This window comes from Cnephaeus nilssonii, assembly GCF_951640355.1.
Source record: "Cnephaeus nilssonii genome assembly, chromosome: 9".
Classification (NCBI taxonomy): domain Eukaryota; kingdom Metazoa; phylum Chordata; class Mammalia; order Chiroptera; family Vespertilionidae; genus Cnephaeus; species Cnephaeus nilssonii.
In genome coordinates, this window is record NC_137080.1 from 51893355 (window position 1) to 51918222 (window position 24868).

Genomic DNA, 24868 nt, shown 5'->3' on the forward strand with positions numbered 1-24868 from the left:
CTCCATCTTGGCAGAATCTTCAGTCTCCTTGTCCTGTAGCGCGTCCTCTCCCCATTTCCCATCACTAGGCCCCGGAACCGGGTCGAATACGCCAACTCTGCTTGCATTCCCTCCTGTAACTGGCGCAGCAGTGACGCCCGACGTTTCCGCTGCCGAGGAGGCGGGGGCGGGGGCGGGGGCAGGGGCGGGCCCTCCTGGTCGCCGTCGGCGTCGCGGGGTGATGACGCAGCGCGCCGCGTGCTCCCCCCACGTGTGCGGCCGCTCTCCCGGGGCTTGCGGGGCTGCGGCGCTGCGGCGGCCGCTCTTCCTGGGGGGCGTAGTTGTTGGCAGCCCCGGTTCGGGAACCTCGGAGGCTCTGGGGCTCTGAGCGCGAAGCCGGGAGCACTGGTGGCCATGGAGCACCTTTTGCTGGAGGTGGCGGCCGCGCCGCTGAGTTTAATCGCTGCCAAGAACGAGAAGAGCCGCAGCGAGCTGGGCAGGTTCTTGGCCAAGCAGGTAAGAACCGGAGCAGGAGGGGGAATGCCCGGCCGCCCTCCGCCGGTGCCCCGCGGCCCTGCCCCGTGACGCGCTGCTTTGCTGGGAGAGAGAGGCGGCTTCTCGTCCTTCTGGCCGCTTCCTCAGGGCTGGCCAGTGGCGGAGGCGTCCGCGCGTTTGTCGGGATTGGAAAGAGCCTTTGTTTTTTATTTGGGGGAGCCTTCCCTTCCTTTCTCCACCGACTTACCCCATGTGGCACACCCCGTGTGGCAGACATGGCCTTCGGAAAGGAATGGGTGTTTTCTTTTTTCTGGAAATGAGGTGGGAGTCTGCCCTTTTGCCAGGTGTTTTACTTCAGGGTCCCGGGTCCAGCCACCCCTGTTCCTGGGGGTGAGTGTTTTCCTCTCCTGCCCTGTCCATTCTTTCGGGCACTTTGACAAGTATTGATTGCGTTCCTGCTGTGCCTGAGGCGCAGTGTGGTTTTGTGGGGAGACAGATACATAAATCCGTTACGGTCTCTGCTCCCAAAGGAATTTAACATTTATTTTTGGAGACAGTTCATGACCAGAAAAACACCTGAAGGAAAAAAAAAAAGCAAGACAGTGCTAACTGCTTGATACCGTAGCAATTACGAGGTAAATTAGAGTTTTCTGGAAAACGGGTCTTTGGTCTTTTAAAAGCCTTTGGCCTCCCTCCCTCCCACTCCTCCACCCTCCCACTCGCGTCTGAGTTTGGAATCCTTATCACGCTTTTTTTCTTTTTTCATTTTAATTTCCTATTTTATGCTTCCCCGGCCCCAGTATCTGTGAGCTTCTTCAAAATAGAATCTTACCCCCTCCCCCCAGCCCCTAACTCCAGTATCTAGAACTTAGTCACAGATGCATTGTCTTTATATATCCCATTGCTTAGGAACCTATGGCAGTATTTTGGGTCTGGAGCTTTTTGGATCTGGAGCGGCAGAGAACTAATAGGGGAGGCATTTCTATTTGGAAATAACAAATTGAACGTGTGAAGCAAAGAGGAGGAAGATGTGGAAAATATCCCTGGGGTTTCTGGTCTTGAGCCCCCAGTGAAGGAAATCACTAACACAAATGGGGAGGTCTAGAAAGAAAATTGATTTTTGGTGTGCTGGAGTAAGGAAAGACATCAGTTTAAATGAGCTGAGTTTGTGACAAGCTCCTGAATTATGCATTGTTGCTAGAGGGTTGTTTTTTTTTTTTTAATGTAAACGGGCTTTAGAATTTAGCAGAGGTTCTGAATCGAGGGATCACAGACCAGCCACAGGGGATTTATGATTCCACACCACTGAGGAGATGCAAAATTGGTGTTTATGTATTGGGAGCAAGGTGGGGAAATGATTTTAGGAAACCGTATTAGTAATGTTATTGGGACCACTTGCCTTCCTTTTCTTTGCCTCACATTGTCTGCAAGTTCTGTCCTGTCTCAGATATCTTTCAGGTTTGTTTCTTTCCATTTCAGAAAAGAGTTGATTGTGTTGCCATTCTATTTTCCTCCTGTTTTTGGAAACAAAATGATTTTTTTTTAGAATATATTTTTATTGATTTTTTTACAGAGAGGAAGGGAGAGGGGTAGAGAGTTAGAAACATTGATGAGAGAGAAACATCGATCAGCCGCCTCCTGCACACCTCCCACTGGGGATGTGCCCGCAACCAAGGTACATGCCCTTGACTGGAATCGAACCCGGGACTTTTCAGTCCGCAGGCCGACGCTCTATCCACTGAGCCAAACCGGTTAGGGCAGTGGTCGGCAAACTGCGGCTCTTTGGCCCCTTGAGTGTGGCTCTTCCACCAAATACCACGTGTGGGCGCGCACGACAGTGCGATTGAAACTTCGTGGCCCATGCGCAGAAGTCGGTTTTCGGCTCTCAAAAGAAATTTCAATCGTTGTACTATTGATATTTGGCTCTGTTGACTAATGAGTTTGCCGACCACTGGGTTAGGGCAACAAAATGATTTTTATTGACAAGTAAAGATTTTTGAAATACTGGTTTCTCATTTGAGTTTGGTATCTGAATTAAGAATTTTTTAGGATTGTGCTTCCTCCAGTGTTCCTTACTTAAGCTGGTGACATCACCCTCTCTATCCAGTCATATATTATAGAGAACTGAGGGTCGTCATCATTCTTTTTCCTTCACATACAGCCAACTTCTCCTGATTTTACTTTCTCAGTGTTGAATCTATTCCTTCCTCTTCATTTCTACTACCACTACCATCCTACAATTCTCCTCCAGTTTTAGTCTGTCAATTTTCCAACACCACCAAGCAGTTCTCGGACACCAGCCCTGTGTCTTACAATTTAATTCAAGTCTAACATTTTCTATTTGAAGATAGCTTCAGATCCCACAGGTGAAGGGCTCAGTCCTATAAGACTTCCCTTCTGCTCCCACTTCAGATGCTAATTGCAAGATCTATTATCACTTGTCTTTCTGACCGCCTGTGGATTAGAGGTTTTAACTATCCCCTCCTTGGGTTTGATTAATTTCCTGGAGCGATTTCTAGAATTCAGAGAAACATTTTACTTACTAGATCACCAGTTTACTATAAATGGATATAATTCAGAAACTGTCAGATGGAAGAGATGCATAGGGCATGGTATATGGGAAGGGGTTTGGAGCGTCCATGCTCTCTGAGTGCGCCACTCTGTCCATCTGTTCATCAACCCAGAAGTTCTCCAAATCGTGTCCTTTTAGATATTTATGGAAGCTTCATTACATAGGCATGATTGATTAAATCTTTGGCCATTGGTGATTGATCTGTTTCTAGCACCTTTGTCTTCCCTGTAGTTGGTTGGTTCTATCTAGCCCTAACTTGGGCAGCTTTTAAAAATAAACCTCAATAACATAAGGGATGACACTTTTATTCCATCACAGGAAATTCCAAGGGTTTTGGGAGGTCTATGCCTGGGATAGGGTCAAAGACGAAATATATATTTCTTATTATAATTTGTAATATCACATATCCTTACCTCTTTGATCACTATCTATGTTCAGGAAGAGCAGAATGTTTAGGGTGCATGAGAACGAAGTATGGCTGAAAATCAAATTAATTCTCTTTAATTGCTTTTGGGGACTTTTTTGGATAAGTTACTTAATACCCCTATGTTTCAATTTCTTGATATATTTCACATATTAGAAACTAAATACTAGTAGTTACAGAGAGTAGTAAAAGCAAGGACTCTGGAGGCAGATTCTGTGTCATGGATTCCTGATTCTGAAGCTAACTTTGTGACCTTAGCTCCCTTGTTATAGTAAGAACCTAGGAAAATTCCAAGACAAACAGATGGGGAAACTAAGACAAATAAACAGCAGTTTGCAGCCACCTAGTAAGTCCTATCTTCCCTAAGCCAAGGATACTTAAGAGTAAATGGTTTGTACTTCTTTCCAACCAGAAGGGAGATAGCTGGGCTATTAAACAAGTCTTAATACATTTAGGATAATTGAAATTATACAGGTATATTCAGTGACCTCAATGAAATTAAATTGGGGGGGGGGGGGGCAAAATAACCCAAAAGTTACTAGAAAAATCCTAAATGTTATAAATCCTATATAATAAAGAGCTAATATGCAAATGGTTGTCACACCCTCACATCATCAAGCCATAACGGCTCAGACAACACTGGGGAGAGAGGAATGGGGACCAGCCAGGCTGCAGCCTGGGAGAGGGACAAGCTACCCGCCCCGCAGTCCTGGGCACCAGCTGCGGCCCAGGTGAAGCCGCCCGCCCACGGACCCCTGTGGCTGTGGCCGGCCAGAGGGAGGGAAGCCCGGGTCCCGGGTGCCTGTGACTGGCCGGAGGAGAGAATCCTGGGTCCCAGGTGTGGGGCGAGGCAGAGGTGGTTAAGGGCGATCAGGCCAGCAGGAGAGCAGTTAGGGGCGATCAGGCAGGCAGGCAGAGGTGGTTAGGGGCAATCAGGCAGGCAGGCAGAGGGGTTAAGGGCGATAGGCAGGCAGGCAAGCGGTTAGGAGCCTGTGGTCCCGGATTGCGAGAGGCAGTCGGACATCCCCCGAGGGGTGTCCCGGATTGGAGAAGGTGCAGGCTGGGCTGAGAGACCCCACCTCCCACCCCTGTGTACGAATTTCGTGCACCAGGCCTCTAGTTAAATAATAAAATTAAAAGAAAAAAACTGATGGTTAAAGAAGAAATCACTGGGAGAATCAAAATATTTTTAATTGAATGATACTTTAAACAATTCGTGGGATATAGCTAAAGAAGTATTTAGAGGTAAATTCATAACATTAAAATTCTTATATTAGGAAATAGTGGTATTAAAATTCACCTTAAGAAATTAGGAAAAGAAGAGTACATTAAACCCAAAATAAGTTGGAGGAAGAGAATAATAAAGAGTGGAAATTAATGAAAAAGAAAATGGATAAGTAATAGAGCAATTCAGTGAAACCAAATGGTGATTCTTTGAAAAGACTGACCAAGAATAAAAGGGGAAAATTCAAACTACTTTGAATGAAAGAAGGCCACCATTATAGATTCTAAAAAAAAATAAGAAGGTAAGTGACTAATATGAACAATTATTTGCTGATTAATCAGACTAGTTATTTAGCAAGGAGCATTTCAAAGACAAAGACAAGATAGGAGTAGAACAAAAACAAGCTAAGAATAGAACAAAATTTCCTCAGGTTGATTCAGAGCATCTATAGAAACCTAACTGGCATCATATTTAATACATGAATAACCCAATTTAAAGGTGGGTAAAAGAGCCCAGGCCGGTTTTGCTCTGTGGTTAGAGCATTAGCCCAGGCACTGGCCTGGTTGGGGCATGGGTGGGAGGCAACCAATCAATGTGTCTGTCTTACATTTAATGTTTTTCTCTCTTTATCTCCCCCTCCTTCCCTCCCTTCTACTCTCTCTAAAAATCAATGGGAGCCAAAACCAGTTTGGCTCAGTGGATAGAGCGTCGGCCTGCGGACTGAAAGGTCCCATGTTCGATTCCGGTCAAGGGCATGTACCTTGGTTGCGGGCATATCCCCAGTAGGGGGTGTGCAGGAGGCAGCTGATCGATGTTTCTCTCTCATCGATGTTTCTAATTCTCTGTCACTCTCCCTTCCTCTCTGTAAAAAAAAATAAAATATATTAAAAAAAATCAATGGGAAAAATATCCTTTGGTAAGAATTAATTTCCCCCCCCCGCCCCCAAAAAAATAAAGTGGGTAAAAGAAATGAAAAAACCCATCACAAAAGAAGATAAATGAATGGCCATAAACATTTAAAAACTTATGAGCCTCTTTGGTCTTCAGGGGAATGCCAATAAAACCACCAGATCTCTTCTAGACTGGCTAAAATTAACACAATACTGTGTGTTGGTGGGTTATGTAGCAACTAGAACTCTCAAACATTGCTAGTGGAGTGTAAACTGGTACAACTAATTTAGAAAACAGTTTCTTTTAAGCATTGAAAAAAATTATTTTTAATTAAAATTAAAATTTACTATCTGTTGAAGCATACAGTTGCCCTATAACCCAGCAGTCTTACTCTTAGTTAATGAAAAAGATTAAGAGTGATGAATATATGTCCATAAATCTCTTGTACACGAGTGTTCATAGTAGTTTTATTGATGGTAGCTGAAAACAGTGAAAATATCCATCAACTTGTAAATGAAAAAACAAATTGTAATATATTCATACAGTGAAAAACTAGTCAGTAATGAAATGGAATAAACTATTGAAGCATACAACTACATGGATGATTACCAAGAGCATCAATACTGAGCAAAAGAAGCTAGACAGGAAAGAGTACATACCATATGATTCAATTTATATAAAGGTCTAGAATAGGCAGATCTATAATCTATGGTCATAAAATCAAGTCATTGGTTGTCTAGGGTGAGGGGGTTGACTGCAAAGGAACTTGAGGGAACTTTGGATTTGATACTTTAATTGGGGTGGAGGTTACACAGTGTATACATACTCAAAACTCATTCAAGTCTAAATGGCTGCATTTTATTGTATATAAGTTATAAAAGCCAATAAAATTGATTTTTTTTTTTAGTTCTTTTTTTTTTTAATGTATTTTATTGATTTTTTACAGAGAGGAAGAGAGAGGGATAGAGAGTTAGAAACATCGATGAGAGAGAAACATCGATCAGCTGCCTCTTGCACACCCCCTACTGGGGATGTGCCCGCAACCAAGGTACATGCCTTTGACCGGAATCGAACCTGGGACCCTTGAGTCCGCAGGCCGACGCTCTATCCACTGAGCTAAACCGGTTTCAGCTAAAGTTGATTTTTAAAAAGTTAAATGTCTGTTTCCTCTAACACAGTTTTCTAGATTTCCTTTTGAAGAAAAAGTTGATTATATAATGTCTTCTGGAGGTTTTTTCCTAGCTCACAAGTGTCCATTTGAATAACATGTCTAATTTCCTCAGGTTGATGCAGAGCATCTGTTAACAGTCTAACCACTGAGCAACCAGCCAGGGCTCTTTTACCCACTTTTAAATTGGGTTGTTCATGTATTAACTATGATGCTGGCTAGGTTTCTATAGATGCTCTGTATTAACCCGAGGAAATTAGACATGTTATGTTTGTTTATTTTATAGATGATATAGGGTTTTTTTTTTTCATCACAGAATAGCCACTTACTATATTACTGTTATTTTATTTTTATATTTAAAAAATATACTTTTAGGGGGCTTATTTATAGGGACATTTGACAGTTGAAAATGTGAGGTCATGTCTCTATATCATGTCCAAATCTGTTAAATTTCCTTGCCTCCATTTTTACGAGGTCCTTTGGGTGGCCCCCTATAAACAGCAGAACTAATATTTATAGAACTTGTCCTCTCTAATAAAATGGTAATATGCAAATTAACCATCACTCTGCTACATAAGCCATGCCCACCAGCCAATCAGGACGAGTATGCAAATTAACCCCATCCAAGATGGCTACAGCCACAGAGAGCAAGGTTTCCCAGGTAACAGAGCAAGCCAAGCTTTCCATAGCCATTGCAGGCCTAAGCCTCCACTCAAGCTACAAAGTTTCAATTATAGAAGGTAAACAAATTCAAACAAATGGCGGAAGAATGGAGCTTGAGAGAGCAGGCCAGGGTTGCCGGCGGCAACAGGGGAAGCAAAGCTTTCCGCACACCCTGGCCGGGCTCACCCGCTTAAGGCTACAAAGTTTCAATTGTAGAAGGTGAATTAACTGCCACAGAAATGGCTGCCGCCCCAGAGGGAGCAGCAGGCTTGGCTCCGTTCCAGGCTACAAAGTTTCAATTGTAGAAGGAAAATAAATTCCAGATACCAAGGCCTCCGCTTGGGTTGCCAGGGGGCATGGCCTGCCTGCAAACCACCACAGGACCCTCGCTCAGGCCGCCCCACGCCCCAAGGGAACCCCCACCTTATCCGGAACACCCTTCAGGGCAAACCAGCTGGCCCCACCTGTGCACCAGGCCTCTATCCTATCTAATAAAAGAGTAATATGGAGATTGATCATCACTGCAACACACAATATAGCTGCCCCCACGTGGTCAAAGATCCTGCCCCCATGTGGACACAAGATGGCCACTACAAGATGGCCAGCAGGAGAGGGCAGTTGGGAGGCACCCGGCCTGCAAGGGAAGGCAGTTGTGAGGGACCAGGCCTGCAAGGGAGGGCAGTTGGAGGTGATCAACCCTGCAGGAGAGGGCAGTTAGGGGTGATCAGGCCGGCAGAGGAGGGAAGTTGGGGGCAAACAGGCTGGCAGGGGAGCAGTTAAGCATCAACCAGGCTGGCAGGGGAGTGGTTAGGGGGTGATCAGGCTGGCAGGCAGAAGCGGTTAGGGGCAATCAGGAAGGCAGGCAGGCAAGCAGTTGGGAGCCAGCAGTCCTGGATTGTGAGAGGGATGTCCGACTGCCCGTTTAGGCCCGATCCTACCAGGATCGGGCCTAAACGGGCAGTCGGACATCCCTCCAGGAGTCCCAGATTGGAGAGGGTACAGGCTGGGCTGAGGGAAAACCCCCCGCCGTGCATGAATTTCGTGCACCGGGCTTCTAGTTTAAAGAAAATATTCTTTCCCCTTCAGTGCTTTGTTCAAAAGTAGGTGTTGTTATGAAGAGAAGGCCCAATACTTTGGGAGACTTTGTAAGAGCTCTGGGGAAGGTGACTTCTTTTCAGAGTGATAACTTTGGAAAAAATTGTTATGTTTTTGCATTTGGTGTTTAGATTGTGCTCAAGCTGCACTCTTATAGATAACTGTTTAACTTGAAACTCCTTAAGATAAATTTAAGTATTGGGCTTGCTAGGTCAGAGGGTATGTCGCTTTGTCCGACAGCAAGGGTTGTACAGTCCTGCACACACACTAGCAACATGAGACCTTTTATACACTTTACAGTTTTCCCTATTATGGTTTTGGACAATTCAGGCACCAGAATTTCGTGGTCTATTTCATCTTGTATATCAAAGTGTGATTTTCTTTTTTAGATTTGTTTTGTTTGTTTATTAGAGGCTTTATAGGGATAGCTTTATTTATATTCAGAAATTGATTTTTTATTTTTTAACATTTAAAAAATATAAAATTTTTTTGATTTCAGAGAAGAAGGGAGAGGGAGAGAGAGATAGAAATATCAATGATGAGAGAGAATCATTGATCGGCTGCCTCTTGCATGCTCCATGCTGGGGACCAAGCTCGCAACCCAGCCATGTGAAATCCCAGCCTTGATTGAAATCGAACCTGGGACCCTTTGGTCCGCAGGCTGACGCTCTATCCACTGAACCAAACTGGCTAGGGCCAGGATTTGATTTCTTAATCTCTACCCTTTCCTCAAGAGAGTTGGCAGTTTTGTATACTAACTGCAGTTTTAAAAAATTTTTTTGTTTTCATTTAATTCCTGTATTTTCCTTCAAGAGCAAAGGAGCCCTGGGAGAATGTTTTGACCCTGAAGCATAGATTATTTTTCAGAGAAGCTATATAGTATTTTACATGGATTTACTATTAGTCCTTTTACCTGAAACCCCAGTGGACCTATTGGTAACAGCCTTTACATTAAATTAACTCTAATCCTCTGTTGCAAAAAACCCCACTGTGTTTTGTTGTTGTTTTTTAAATTTTATTTTAGAGAGAGAAATATTGGTGTGAGAGGGAAACTTTGATTGGTTGCCTCCCACACATACCTGACTGGGGATCAAACCCTCAACCTGGGTAAGTGCCCTAACCAGGAATCAAACCCACCACCTTTTGGTGTACAGGATGAGGCTCCAACCAACTGAGCCACAGCAGCCAGGGTGTTTTGTAAGATAAACTGACTTTTGAAGTCTGGAAATTGGTTATTTCAATTCCAAGCTAGAACTCTTGGCTCTTCTACAGCAGTGCAAACAAATCTACTACATATATAAAACCCTAATATGCCAATAGACTGAACAGTGGAACAACCGAACAACTGGTCGCTATGATGTGTAGGGAAGGGTGGCGTGTGTGGAACATGGCAGACGTTGGTTGCAGGGTGGGGGTGCCAGACTAAGGTGGGATGCAGGTCACTGTCATCAGGGTAAGCCTCTGGTGGTTACTGAAAATTCTTTGCTCCCCCATGCTGCTGTCCCATCCAGTGCTCATACCCGCTGCCAGCGCTGGCCCCAATCGCTCCGCGCGTTCAGTAGGTAGGTGTGAGCAGGGCCGGCATCAGCTGCAGCAGAGAGGGGACTGGGGGCCGCGGCGGGAGGGGCCAGGCGGGGGCACGGAGGATGGGCTGAGACCCACCCCTGTGCCCACTGCAACCTCGAGGCCCACAGTTCCTTTCAAGGTGCATGAATTTGTACAGTGGGCCCCTAGTATTGTATATATAGATCATTTGTGTGGCTTTTCTCTTAGGTGTGGACACCTCAAGATCGCCAGTGTATCCTGAATACCTTAGCACAGTTACTTCTGGATAAAGACTATACTATTCTGATCGGTCGCCAATTTCGTCCTATCCTTTTGGATTTGCTGGAAAGGAATGCTGAAGCCATTAAAGCTGGAGGCCAAGTCAACCATGATCTACACGAACGACTCTGTGTCTCAATGAGCAAGCTCATCGGTAGCCATCCTGATGTCCTCCCGTAAGTAACAGTATTATTCTTCATGTTTCTCCTTGCGGAGGTAGAGCCTGCTCTCTCCTGGGAAGTAAGGAGGAGTCTGAGCTGAGAATGGAAGAGGAAAAATACAGGAAAGAAAGAGATAAGTGGTACTGTATTGTAAAAATAATCACAGAGACTCTTTTTATCCAGCTCAGTTCAGTAATCATTTATTAGATTTCTCTTAAGTCTTGGCCATCCAGACAGAAAAATGGTCAAGATATGTCGCTTACCCCCAAGGATTATATCATCTGGCAAGACATGCATATAAGGCATATTTAAATAAGTTTTAGCTGAGGCTCTTAAAGCATCCACTTCAAATGGATGAGCTTTGTGGCTTGCTAGAGGAGCTGAGGGTATGGATTAGAAGAGGTCTAGTATCGATTTTAGCTTTTTATAAATCTGTCCAAATCAGTATGGTAAGAAGTTGTGTTAGAACTGTATTCTAATGTATTTCTCTTTTAACCTGCTCCATTTCCAATCTGGGCTAGTTCACCACTCATTAGACAACATGGTAATTCCCCCACTCCCAGGGGTTACCATATTAATGCTGAATTTATTGCATAACATAATAAAGCCCAGAACTTCTGGGTTTACTCCTGTCTCAGCTTCTGAAGTATATGGGGTTACAGGCATATGCCACACATATGGCTTTCTCTTTTTTTTTTAATCTTCACCTGAGAGTATTTTTTCCATTGATTTTTAGAGAGAGTGGAAGGGAAGGGGGATAGAGAGAAAAAGAAATTTCTATGTGATACACATCGATTGGTTGTCTCCTGCATATGCCCTGACCAGGGCTGGGAATAAACCTGCAACCAAGGTACATGCCCTTGATTGTGATTGAACCCAATACCCTTTGGTCTTCGGGCCAATGCTCTAACCACTGAGCAAAATCGGCCAGGGCTCTCTTTTAAATTGATAGTAAAATATAGTTTGTGTGGAATAGCCAAAAGAGGCAGGAAAATGACTTTCAAGGTTTTTTTAATTGAGAAGGTAAAGAACTTTTACTCTAAACGTGAATAATGTTGTTTGTACTAATAGGAGCATCTCTTATGTATTAGTTTTCATCAACACAGTAAGTACACTTGGCTTTCTTGAAAGTATGATCTCTAGTCTGGTCCTTAAATGAGGGAATAAGAAATGAAGGCTGGCGGGGGGGGGGGAGAGGCATAATTTTTATGAGCTTTTTTCTAAAAGGGGAGGGAAAAATAGGCCTAGTTGTATTAAACTAGAAAATATTCAACAAAGGAAAGAATAGCATCATATGTGGTAATCAGGAACACGCGGTGTGGTTTGATTGAGATTGGGATTATGGCCTTACTTGGTAATCATCTAGGTGTTCTTGACCTTGCTACTATTTCACAAGGTGTGCTAGTCAGTTCTGTAGGATTGGCATGTGGGTAACTTGAACCCCAACTTCTCTTTAAGGCTTTATGGTAGAGTGCTTCCAGAATCATTAAAATGATGGATTATCTACATCTGGTCTCCCATTAGCTTCACATTTTATGTTCTTATTAAATGAATGTGAGGTACATACCTACTTTTTTAACTTATAATTTGCCAGGGCAGTATATTTTTCTTTATATTTTATTTATGCTCCTACATTGTTCCAAAATGATATAATGCAGCTTAGAAAGGTACAGGTACCTGTGATAGAGGAACTTAAAACCAAGCCAAAAAAAAAAAAAAGGCTGTGCATGATGTGCAGTGAACTAAAGGTAGTGATGTGGAATGGGATTTTGATTTTTAGTTTTAAGAAATGCAGCTGATTAGTTTAACATGTGACTCAGATTTACATAGAGGAAATATGCCTAATGTTTTAGGAATATACCTAATATATTTAGATAGGATACAGTTATTTATTCAGTAGATTCATATAGAAGGTCCTCTCTTTTAAGCTCTAGACCATATCATGGGGGTAAGAAAATCACATATAATGGGTTCCTGTACTTGAAAACTATTGAATACAATATGTTAATAAAGGTGTGAGCCAAATAGATAAGGGGAGCAAGGAAATCATTAAAGTAACAGAAATGAGTGTGTTATCCTCTTGGAAATTAGAGAAGTTTTTGTATTGTGGCAGATTGTGGAGGAAGAATGAAAAGAAAGAAATGGGATGGGGATGGAAATCTAGAGACTGGGACAGGAAGAATCCAGTCAAGCTAGGGTCCTCAAGCCATTCATTTCTGGGTTCACACTTCTTTCTGAGGCCTAGCTGTTAATTTATTTGGGGTTTCTATGAGGTACCATGGTAGTCTTAACAATACCTTTTTTTTTTGTTAATCCTCACCCGAGGATATTTTTCCCATTGATTTTTAGAGAGAGGGGAAGGGAGGGATAGAGACAGAGACCAACATTGATGTGAGAGGGACAAATCAATTGGTTGGACTCCTTGGGTTCAAGTCCAAGTTCATCTATGATAATAGTATCTACCTCACGGGACTCAAAACAGTGTCTGACATATTGTGGGTGCTCAATAAACAAAATTTTCTTTTTTTAAAAAATATATTTTTATTGATTTCAGAGAAGAAGGGAGAGAGAGAGAGATAAAAACATCAATGATGAGAATCATTGATTGGCTGCCTCCTGTACACCCCCTACTGGGGATCGAGCCCGCAACCCTGGCATGTGCCCTTGACTGGAATCGAACCTGGGACCCTTGAGTCTGCAGGCTGACGCTCTATCCACTGAGCCAAACTGGCTAGGGGCCACCCTGCTTCCTTTTGATTACTATTTGCATGGAATTAAAAAAATTATTGCCTCAGAGGTGTGGCTCAGTGGATTGCGCATTGTTCCATGCACCAAGTGGTCATCAGTTTGATTCCCAGTCAGAGAGAGAAACGGAGAGGGAGAGAGAGAAACCTTGATGTGAGAGTGAAACATTGATGAGTTGCCTCCTGCATGTGCCCTGACTTCAAATTGAACCCACAACCTGCATATGTGCCCTGACTAGGAATGGAACCCTCCACCTTTTGGTGTACAGGACAGGAAGATGCTCCAACTGAGTGAGCCACACCAGTCAGGGCCGGAATTATTATTTTTTATTTCTTTACTTTCAGTGTGCTCTTAAGTCCAGAATGAGTTTCTTATAGATAGTGTGTAGTTTGAGCTTTCTTAAAAAAATCCATTCAACCAATCTATGTCTTTTGATTGAAGTTTAAACCATTTACATTTAAAGTAATACTGATAGAGAAGGACTTACTGTTGCTATTTTGTTAAATTTTTTTTGTATGTCTTGAAGCTTTTTGTCATTCTTTTCCAACCTGACTGCCCTTTGTTTCATGAGAATCTTCTCTTCATCCTACCTAATAAAAGGGTAATATGCAAATAACCATCACTCCGCTACGCCCACGATTGGGTCGGCGGGAGGCTGGGGGGACGGGACTCGGAATGGCCTCTCAACGGCCGGATCGACCGCTGCTGAGGGGAGACCCATCAGCGTTCGTGGGTCGGAGTGGTGGCAGCGGCCGGGTCCCTCCTATCACTGAGGGACCTGGGCGGTGGCGGCGCCCCAATCGCGGATGGCAGTGTGGGGCCCGGCAGCTCCTGCCCCACGCTGCCGCCGCCCCCGCTGGGGTCCAAGCCCCCACCCTGAAAGAAGGCAGAAGGAAAACTGGTGCCAGTAGCCTGGTGAAGGAAGGTCTATTGCACTATTCTTCGTGCAAAGGGCCTCTAGTCTTTAATAAGCAACCAAAGTTCCGTTGACTCTTTTTTTTGTATGCACCTCTCGTTGTTTCTGTAAGTGGCTGTCTTCCTTACTAGATAGCAAGTTCCTCAAGGAAACTATCTCTTTGGTTTTGTACATCCAGGATTTAACAGTGTCTGGCTTAATATTTGTTGAAAACGAGTGCATTTTCAGTAGTAAACACTTGCAAAATAAGTACCTTTGGTGTTTGTATTCTCTTAGTCAGATATCTCATGCCATGATCCTGGTTCCTGAACTTGAACAGGTATAATCTTAGGACTAGGGAGCTTTAGCATCTGTCTCTGTTTGTTCTCAGTCCCTAGTAAGTTCTTGTTATGTTCTGCTATCCTGTCTCCAAGTGGAGATGTATACATTGAATTCCTCACCAACAAATAAAAATTCTCTTTCTGAAGGTTTGCCCTGAGGTATTTCAAGGACACTTCTCCAGTCTTTCAAAGACTCTTCCTAGAGAGTTCAGATGCTAATCCAGTCCGCTATGGGCGCAGACGGATGAAGCTCCGGGACCTAATGGAAGCAGCCTACAAGTTTTTACAGCAAGAGCAGTCTGTGTTCCGCGAGCTCTGGGACTGGAGTGTGTGTGTTCCTCTCCTCAGAAGCCATGACACCTTGGTCCGCTGGTGCGTAGCTGTTGGATTTTTCCTGTGCTTCTAGTATGGGGATGTTGGGGAGAGTATAGCATTGTGTGCGTTAGGAGGGAAAAGAAACCATTTAATATGTTATCTTTGTGCTGGTGACTTTTGAGTTCTTACTCTCTTTCCTTACTTGTGTGTCACACCAGAGGAAAATGAGATGATTTGAGTGGAGTTTTACCTTTTCCATGTACTGTCAAGTGAATTCATTATGCCTGATTTGTATTTTCTACTGTTAAATGTGTTATTTTAATTCTATAAGATTTCCTTTTCTAGCATTCAGTTGGCTAGCGAATTTTCTTTATTCTTTAGAATCACCTGCAGGTCCTGAGTTTATATACTTTGATTTTCTCCAGGTACACAGCCCATTGTCTTGCTGTGGTAACTTGCATGAATGAGGAGCACAAGCTATCATTCCTTAAGAAGATTTTTAATAGTGAGGAACTGATCCATTTCAGGTTGAGGTAAGCAGGAACATTTCTGGGGACCTTGATGTGGTTTACTCTGGATTAAGGTTATTGATGAGATCCTCATTTCACTCAGGTTACTAGAAGAGGCCCAGCTGCAGGACTTGGAGAAGGCCTTGGTTTTGGCCAATCCAGAAGCTTCCCTGTGGCGTAAGGAGAAGGGACTGCAGTACTCACAGGGACATCTTGTTTCAGCTGACCTCTCCTCCAGGGTGACTGCTGTCTGTGGTGTGGTACTGCCTGGGCAGCCACCAACCCCTGGAGAGCAGGTATGTTGGCATCAGTAGGATGTGTGCCCCCTTCCCCTCCTGAGCACCAATAACAGGCCAAATCGAGTTGCCAAGTTGCTATTCCATTTACAAAAGACATTTACTCGGGCTCTCCTCTCTTATTTTCCCGCTGTCCCTATTTAATGGTAAATTAGAAACTATAACAATGCTTGTGTGGTGCTCTTAACATTAGCAAAGCTCTTCTATATATCCTCTCATTTATTTACTATGACAACTGTGAAGTTGGGTGACACATGCTATAATACTATATTTATGTAAAACAAAGACAGACTGAATTGCCCAGAGACCCTTGGGTTGCACATTGGCTGACACAGGGCTAGGCCCAGGTCTAAATCACAGCCACCTCTTTCTGTCAGAATTTTCTCTTTGTCTGTTGTGGAAGAGGCTGGTATCTGTAGAGAACTTCCCCTTGCCATATGAAATGACCTTTCCAAGAAGTGTGGCTCTAGACCACACTTTCGAAAGACTTAACAGTTTATAATCTGGTTCCATAATCTGGAACCACGGGGAGCCGGTCTGTTTTCTGTCCCCCACCCCAGCAGTCTTTTTTTGTTTGTTAATCTTCACTCGAGGATATTTTTCCATTGATTTTTTAAAAAATATATATTTTATTGATTTTTTACAGAGAGGAAGGGAGAGGGATAGAGAGTTAGAAACATCGATGAGAGAGAAATATCGATCAGCTGCCTCCTGCACACCCCCCACTGGGGATGTGCCTGCAACCAAGGTACATGCCCTTGACCGGAATCAAACCTGGGACCCTTAAGTCCGCAAGCCGACGCTCTATCCATTGAGCCAAACCGGTTTCGGCTTCCATTGATTTTTAAAGAGAGTGGAAGGGAGAGGAAGAGACAGAGAAACATTGATGTGAGAGAGACACATCAATTGGTTGCCTCCTGCATGCACCCCGACCAGGGCCAGGGAACCTGCAACCAAGGTATGTGCGCTTCACCAGAATCGAACCTGGGACCCTTCAGTCCAGAGGCCGACACTCTATCCACTGAACCAAACTGGCTTGGGCCCCCCCAGCAGTCTTTAATCAGTTGTTACTTGGGTCAGACCTACCCAGTTTTCTTCTTGGAACAAGTCCTGGGTTGTTCCTTGAACCATAGGTTTGTCACTCGGTAGTGCAATTAAACAAATAAGAAGTAGTACAGTATACATGTAAAAAAGCACACATATGTTAAGTGTACATTTCAATGATTATTTCTGAACTGGATATATCTGTGTAACCAGCACTTCCAAAACCCCTGTGTTTCCCTCTAGTCACTAAAACCCACTCCTCTTAACCACTCTCCTTACATAGATTATGTTTGGAGCATTAGAATTTTAATATAGGAAGGATTCTGGTTGAAGTGGGCTTGATGTTGGGTAGCAATGGCAGGGCACTGGGGGCAGAGTGCAGAATCGTGCTATGGCCTAGCCCACCTGCTAAATTGCTGTAGTAATAGCCCTTCAGGAAGTTGCAAATAACTTTCAGCGCTGAATCTTATTTTGTCCTCCATATCTTTAAGGGACTAGCCATGTTACAGAATTATTATTTCTTAAAAGATAATAATCATCCCACTTTTCCAAGAGATCATTTTTCCTCTATTATGTTAGGTGCATTGTTATTTTAAAAAATTTTGTAATGGTGGTAAAATACACATAATATTTACCATCTTAAACTTTTTTTAGTGTGCATGTCAGCGGTGTTAAGTATATTCACATTGTTGTGCGGACAAATTTCAGAACATTTTCATCTTGCAAAGCTGAAATTCTGTACCCATTAAACATATTGGGCACATTATTTTATTATTTTTAACTTTTTGTTATGGAAAATGTTAAACACATTCTAAAGTAGAAACAGTGGTGTAATGAACCCCCATTTACCTACCCATCACTCTTCTTCAATAATTATAAATTTGTGATCAATTATATTTCATTGTTATTTCTGCACACTTTCCCCATACCGCATTATTTTGAAAGCAACTCCCAGATGCTACATCATTTCATATCTAAATATTTTAGAGTATATTAAAGAAAAGCCCTTAAATCAACTGGCTGCCTCCTACTTGTACCCTGACCGGGGATCAAATCTGCCACTTTTTGGTGTATGGGACAGTGCTTCAACCAACTGAGCCACACCAGCCAGGGCTTGTATGCATTCTCTAGTATATATATCCCTATATACTCTAGGATATGGCGAGAGGAAGGAAAACAAAATAATCCAGTTGTGGTTTGTCCCCATCCCTTGTGTTTCAGCTTTTTTGGCTTCTGAAATTTTGGGAAACTTCTTAAATTTGTTAGTGAATTTTTTACTTTCTCCCCAATGGCAGGCGTTGAGGGAGGAAGAAAGGAAAGAAAAAAAGTCAGATCTTTACTTTGGATAATATACCTATTGTTGTTGTGCTTCTGGTACTACTAATATATTGGCAGAGGTTTATGTAAAGATCAGAGAAAGCATTGTAGAAATTTAACCTGTGCCTTTTGGAGAAAGGACTCATTCTTGACATGCTTTTTATTTCTCACTTGCCTCCTTAGGCTAGTAACAGGAGTTCTTCTCATGAACAAGAGCTGGCCTTTAGGTCTTATGTACTGGTTGAGTCAGTCTGCAAAAATCTTCAGACCCTGGCTATGGCAGTGGCTTCTCAGAATGCTGTGTTGTTGGAAGGACCAATAGGATGTGGCAAAACTTCCTTAGTTGAACATTTAGCTGCAATGACAGGTAGAAGGAAGCCCCCTGAGCTTCTCAAAGTTCAGCTTGGAGATCAGACCGACAGTAAGGTAATTAAAAAATGGCAGTTTTGGGGGAATTAGCATGCTTATAACTATTTGCATTAAAATATTGTTTTTGCTAAGGGACTATGTTAATAGTTACTGGTCTTTCAGAACTGATGGGATCAAGCTCTAAAAACCTCAAATGCTTGCTTATATTCCTCCTAGAGGCCCGGTGCATGGATTTGTGCACTGGTGTGGTCCCTCAGCCTGGCCTGAGGGATCAGGCCAAAAGCGGCTCTCTGACATCCCCCCGAGGGGTCCCAGATTGCAAGAGGTCAGTTCTCGGATGACGCATCCCGGAATTGGGCTTTCTCCTGTCTGGTTCTGGGTGCGTCACCTGAGAACCGCAGCTGCCAAGTCACTGCGGCTCGGCAGCTCCTGCATCGAGCATCTGCCCCCTGGTGGTCAGTGCGAGTCACAGCTACCGGTTGGACAGTTGCTTAGGCTTTTATATATATAGGTAGAAGTTTAATGGAATTAAAGGATATAGCAGTGATACCTCAGATGTGTGATTTGAATAATTTATTGTCTTTCTACAGATGCTGCTGGGAATGTACCGCTGCACAGATGTCCCAGGAGAGTTTGTGTGGCAGCCTGGCACCCTGACGCAGGCAGCCACAAAGGGACACTGGATCCTACTGGAGGATATTGACTATGCCCCCTTAGACGTGGTATGTGGCTTCGCTAATTTCTTGTCTTTAAAGAGCATTTGTTAGTGATTATAGGGGATAATTTAAACATAGGTGTTTGATTAGAGAAATGTTGTAAGAAGGTCATTCATGGTTACCTACCTAATCTGGTTTGAGGTCTTGCTTTATTTGGCTGGTTTCTTATTTGATAGAAAATTGCTAAAATTCTGTTTGTACTGTTTCCTTTAGTTGTAGAATGTGACCAATTTCACAGAAGTTTTTTCCCTCCTTTAGTAAAAAATGTGGCCAGTTTTAACAGCCTTTCCATGAATCAGCCCAGTGGGAAACATCTTACCTCTGTTACAGATACACTGAGAACTTTGAGACTCTGCTTCCCAGTTATGGCATCTGTAGAGATGTGGGCTGAGGACAGATGCTGTATTAAGAGTGTGCTTGTCTTTGTTCTGTTAAGGAAAAGATATTGGATATACTAGTATATTATTGTTTTTAAAAAGATCACTTTTCTATGTGTATAAAATATAGCTGTGGAGCAGTCCATGTTTCCTCTGTAGTCTATAAACTATGACCAAGAAAACAAATTACAGAATAAACAATTCTTACTTAGGACAGTTTTTTCTGAGATTGGTTTTAATTTTCCTTTTAACATGAACCTTATAGTTAACTGCATATGTACTTTTCCCTCTTGGATATGAAAATAACAAGATGGGGGCGGGGGGCGAGAAGGACGGGAGAGGAGGAGGGTAGGGAGAGAGGGAGAGGGAGAGGGAGATATGAAGGAAAAGGAGTGTCTATAAATACATCATGTGTATTATGATGATTTAGTGTCTGATGAGGTAAAGATGTAATGGTATTATTGGCCTAGGCAGAGCCTCAGTTTGATCATCACGTTTTAGAGTCTTAATACTCAGTTTTATAGGGCTGGAACTCATTTTTCTTAATTAACCAAGGCTGATTCCTGCTATGATGAGACTTAAAAATAAAACTGAATTATAAGCTACCAGGCAGGTTTTTTATTTTTATTTTTATTTTATTATTTTTTTTAGGTTTAAAAGCATTTGTTTAGACTTTTTTCCCTTTCTAGTGCTCTCTTTCCTGGGCAATTTTTTTCAGATATCAGGGTACCTGGAAATCATTAGGATGGTGGATGGTGGAATTAGAGCCCAAGAAGGTAGATGAATATGAGTGATATTCCATCCATGTCATGATAGAGCCTAGGGATCTATCACTATCCCATTGCTAAGTATATCTTTGATGACAAAGTCCAGATTCAAGGCCAAACTGATGATTTGTCTTGATCTTTTGGCAGTGTCTGATAAACATCAGAAAATTCCTGTACTTTGAGTTGCATTTTGTGCAGACCATTCCCCTTCTGTTAATTTGTTTTCAGAAGGTGTGTTCAGTTGATTGTACTTAAACATAATTATCATCATAGTGAAGTTGTGTTCACTTAAAACCATACTTGATTCCTTGATTATTATTTTGTTGTTTTCAGAATTTCTCAGCTAATATTTTAAGGCAGCTTTTACAGATCTCCTTTAGGGTTTATTTATTTTATTTATTTATTTATTTTTTTAGTTTCAAGTTTTGGCATTATCTTGGAGTTGCCCCTATGCTGTTTTGGGCTTTCCTTTCAGCTCCTGGCCATGTATAAAACAATGAAAATTATGTCTGATATTTTAGAACCCTCTTCCTTGGCTCTTTGTTTTTTCTTTTAAACTTCCCCTATAAACTCACATTCCCAGATCCATATATGCAATCCTCACTTTTCTTGAAAAATCTCTACTTGGATGTTCCTTAGCTCAAATTCAAATTGTCCAATATGTCTGCTTATTCTCAAAACAGCTTTTCTGCCACACAGTTACCAAGTCAGAAGTTGGATGTCTCCCTCTTCCTAGTCTCTCACTCAGTCTTACATTTCTCAGACTTTCTATTCTGTTCTCACCTATCCCACTGCCTTAGCCCAGGGCTCTTTCCTTCTTTCTTTCTTACTTTCTTACCTAACTGCTGTCCTTTTTCACCTCTTTCGCTCCAGGCTAACTCTTTAGTTTATTTTCCATAATGTTGCACAGTTGGTTATCTAAAATAAAAAAAATGTAATTTCCCTCCCTGCCCCCAGGCTAAAATCCTTTAAATAACTTTAATGAAAAAACTCAACTTCCTTAGCTCAACACATGAGTCCCCTTTTCATCTGTCTTTAAGCCTTGTATTTTTCCACTACTTTGTATGCACATTCTGCCCTAACCATAACATAGTCCTCTCATGCCATACTTAGGCATATACATTTTTATCCATTGAATATTTTGCCTGGAGTGTATGTGCCATTTCACTCCCATCAAACCTGGCTAATACCTACCTGCTTATACTTTAAGACTTGGTGAATGTCATTACCTCTGGGATGGATTCACTTCTGATTTACAGCCACTCTTTGTACATCACTTTGTACATCTCTGGGTTCACACTGGTCATGTTGTGTGGTGCTTTGCATAGCTATCTCCCATTAGCTGCTAGGCTGTGAAGCTTCAGTCGTGTCTGAATTTTGAGGGTCTTGCTTGCTTCTGGTCCATATAGGCACTCAGGGAATGTTGAAAGAATAACTTGTTCTTCTGGAGTGGGGTGGCTCAGCCTTTCCCACTTCTCTTTTGATCCTCGTTCATGCTATGAGAGCTGGGGTTTTAAGAATGTGTTTATTATTTGGAGAAGGGTGGTTTTTTGTTGTTACTTTTGTCTTAATAGCTTTATCACTGGGGGTTTTGTGATTTAGGTTTCTGTACTGATCCCTCTCTTGGAGAATGGAGAGCTCTTGATTCCTGGCCGAGGTGACTGTCTAAAAGTGGCTCCTGGATTTCAGTTCTTTGCAACCAGGAGGTATGTCGAATTAACCTTTCAGTTTCCACTGTGGAGCCTCTTCCTCAAAAGTCTGTACACTAGAGCTGTGCTCAGAAGTCCTGGAATAGAGTTCTCTGGGCTGACTTCAAGTAAGGTTAGTTGGAACTGATGGCAGCCAACCTTCTCATTCCTGACTACTTTTATGTTTTATTGATTTAGAGAGAGAGGATGGGGGAGAGAAAGAAACATCTATGTGAGAGAGAAACAGATTCATTACCTCCCGTACACTCCCCAACCAGGGATCAAACCTGTAACCTTGGTATGTGCCCTGACCATGAATCAACTCTGCAGCCTTTTTGTTGTCCTGGACAGTGCTCCAGCCAACTGAGCCCCCGGCCAGGCTTCATTCCTTATGCCTTTTACTTTTTGTTAATCCTTACCGAAGGATATTTTTTCCATTGATTTTTTTTTACAGAGAGCAGAAGGGAGGGAGGAAGGAGGGGTGAGAGAGAGAGAGAGAGAGAGAGAGAGAGAGAGAGAGAGACAGAGAGAGAGAGAGACAGAGAGAGACAGAGAGAGACAGAGAGAGGAACATTGATGTTAGAGAGACATATCCATTGGGTGCCTCCTGCATGTGCCCTGACTGGGGTTGGGGATTGAAACTGCAATCCAAGTACATGCCCATGACCGGGAACCGAATCTGCAACTCTCTGGGGCCAGGGCTGGTGCTCTAACCATTGCTCCATGCTGGCCAGAGCCCTTACAACTTTTAATGGAGATAATTAATTTAGAACATAAGGGTGTGTGTTTTTTCTACTTAAAAATAAGTAGCCATGTCTTCATGTTTTCAAAAATTATCAGAGGCAAGATTGTTGTCAGGTAGCCCTGGGTTTGAGTTCTGAAGGTGGTACTTTGTATCTGTGTGTACCTTGATTTTCTGGTTATAATGGGGCTAATAATACCTACTTTACAATTTAGTGTAAGTTGTAAAGATTAAGTGAAATGACTTGCATTAAAAAACTTTCACAGCCCTTGCTGCTTTTGCTCAGTGGATAGAGCGTCAGCCTGCAGACTGAAGGGTCCCAGGTTTGATTCCAGTCAAGGGCACATGCCCCTGTTGCCGGCTCGATCCCCATTGGGGGGCGTGCGGGAGGCAGCCTATCAGTGATTCTCTGTCATCATTGATGTTTCTATCTTTCTCTACCTCTCCCTTCCTCTCTGACATCAACACAAAATATCCTACCTAATAAAAGAGTAATATGCAAATTAACCATCACTCCACTACACCCACCAGCCACGCCCACCAGGAAACCATCCGCCAGAGGCTTTTCTGGCCTTAGGCACCAGCGGGGAGCCTGCGATGGGTCGCAGGCAACTGGGGGTCCGCTCCTGCAATCCGTCGCAGGGAGGCTGGGGTCCGGCCGAGCCCAAGGCCGCAAAAGCCTCCGCTGGAGGCTTTTCTGGCCTTGGGCACCAGCGGGGAGCCTGCGATGGATCGCAGGCAACTGGGGGTCTGCTCCTGCGAGGGGGTCTGCTCCTGTGGTGGATTGCAGGGAGCTGGGGTCCCCTGTCCAATGGGCGGTGTCTGCAATCACAGGGAGCTGGAGGTCCCCTTCCCAGGCCTAAAGCTTTGGCCAGAGGCTTTAGGCCTGGGCAGGGCACAGCCGCTGATTGGTGTGAACTATAGAGGAAACACCTTTTCTGACTGCACATTGGCTAAGCTTCCTGTATGCCACTGGTAATATTCTTAGTAACTTGGGAAATAAGAATCCAAAAAGGTGATCTAGGGTTTTTCCACCACACTTCTGGAAAAGAAAACGAAGGTCCGCTGCTGGAGGGCTAAGAAATGTCATATCCTGCCCTAGCCAGTTTGACTCAGTGGATAGAGCCTTGGCCTGCCCACAGCAGAGTCTGGGTTGATTCTGATCAAGGGCATGTACCTAGGTTGCAGGCTCCTCCCTGGCCGGGGCCCAGATCAGGGCTCATGCAGGAGGCAACCAATCAAAAGTGTCCCTCTCACATTGATGTTTCTCTCTGTCTTTCCCTTTCTCTTCCACATTCTCTAAAAGTCAATGGAAACATATCCTTAGGCGAGGATAAAAAAAAAAAAGAAAGAAAGCAAGAAATGCATATTCTATGAAAGACACATCTTGAAAATGCCTAAAGAAAGTTGTCATTTTTTCTTGGTGAAGGGACTGGAGTCGTGTTGATGAAAACACCTTGGTGGCTGTGGTGACTGGCAGTGGCTGCAGCAGGGGTGTGATGGGGCTGGTGCCTTCCCCTGATCAGCCTGGTTGCCTCCCACAAAAGGAGGCCAGACTGCGGCTTAGGCCCGCTTCCCGTGGGGATCGGGCCTAAGCCATCAGTAGGACATCCCCTGAGGGCTCCTAGTATGTGAGAGGGGGTAGGTTGGGCTGAGGGACCCCCCACCCCAGTGCACGAATTTCGTGCACTGGGCCCCTAGTATTTAAAAATAAAAAACAAAAAACCTTTTACATAGTGAGTGCCCCACTAATGGCTAGCCATAATGATGGTGATAATGACGTACAGATTTTAAGCAGTTAAAAAACTTAATTGAATATAAGCATCAACATAGGAATAAAAACCAAAGCAAACTTTGTATGTGTTCCTGTCTACAGTGTATAACAACACACAGGCAGTGGCTTATTTCCTGGTGCTAGTCTATACCTGTACAGGTCTTAAAATTCCCAAGAGTGAAACTAATGTCACATTATACTTAGTGATTATATTAGTGTTTATTATCTCAGTGGAGTATTCACTCCCAGATGGAATGTGGCACTAACCTAACAGTTCTCAAGAAACACCTTGTTAGGTCCTGCTGATTTTAATAGAACCTGATTTTATTTACAGGGATAGTAAAGTTCTCTCCTACTAGGTACATTTCCCAGAAAGTACTGGAACATCACCTGTTGGTTCTGTCATTTATAGTCGTAGTTGAGCGAGCCAGGGGCATTATTCTCCTTCTCTTCCTTATGTGTTAGGAATAAAGAAG

At 43.2% G+C, this 24868-nt stretch overlaps 1 protein-coding gene across 3 annotated transcripts in view; it reads left to right on the top strand.

The window, feature by feature from the left end:
• The first annotated feature begins 273 nt into the window (after positions 1-273).
• Positions 274-24868, top strand: part of MDN1 (midasin AAA ATPase 1) — a 151513-nt gene continuing 126918 nt past the window's right edge. For all 3 annotated transcript variants that reach the window (XM_079780520.1, XM_079780521.1, XM_079780522.1), the window contains exons 1-8: positions 274-495; positions 10286-10512; positions 14626-14850; positions 15219-15326; positions 15406-15598; positions 18143-18385; positions 18919-19050; positions 21791-21894. In XM_079780520.1, the coding sequence (XP_079636646.1) occupies positions 394-495; positions 10286-10512; positions 14626-14850; positions 15219-15326; positions 15406-15598; positions 18143-18385; positions 18919-19050; positions 21791-21894 (1334 nt within the window). In that variant the 5' untranslated portion in view covers positions 274-393. The remainder of the gene's footprint in view (positions 496-10285; positions 10513-14625; positions 14851-15218; positions 15327-15405; positions 15599-18142; positions 18386-18918; positions 19051-21790; positions 21895-24868) is intronic.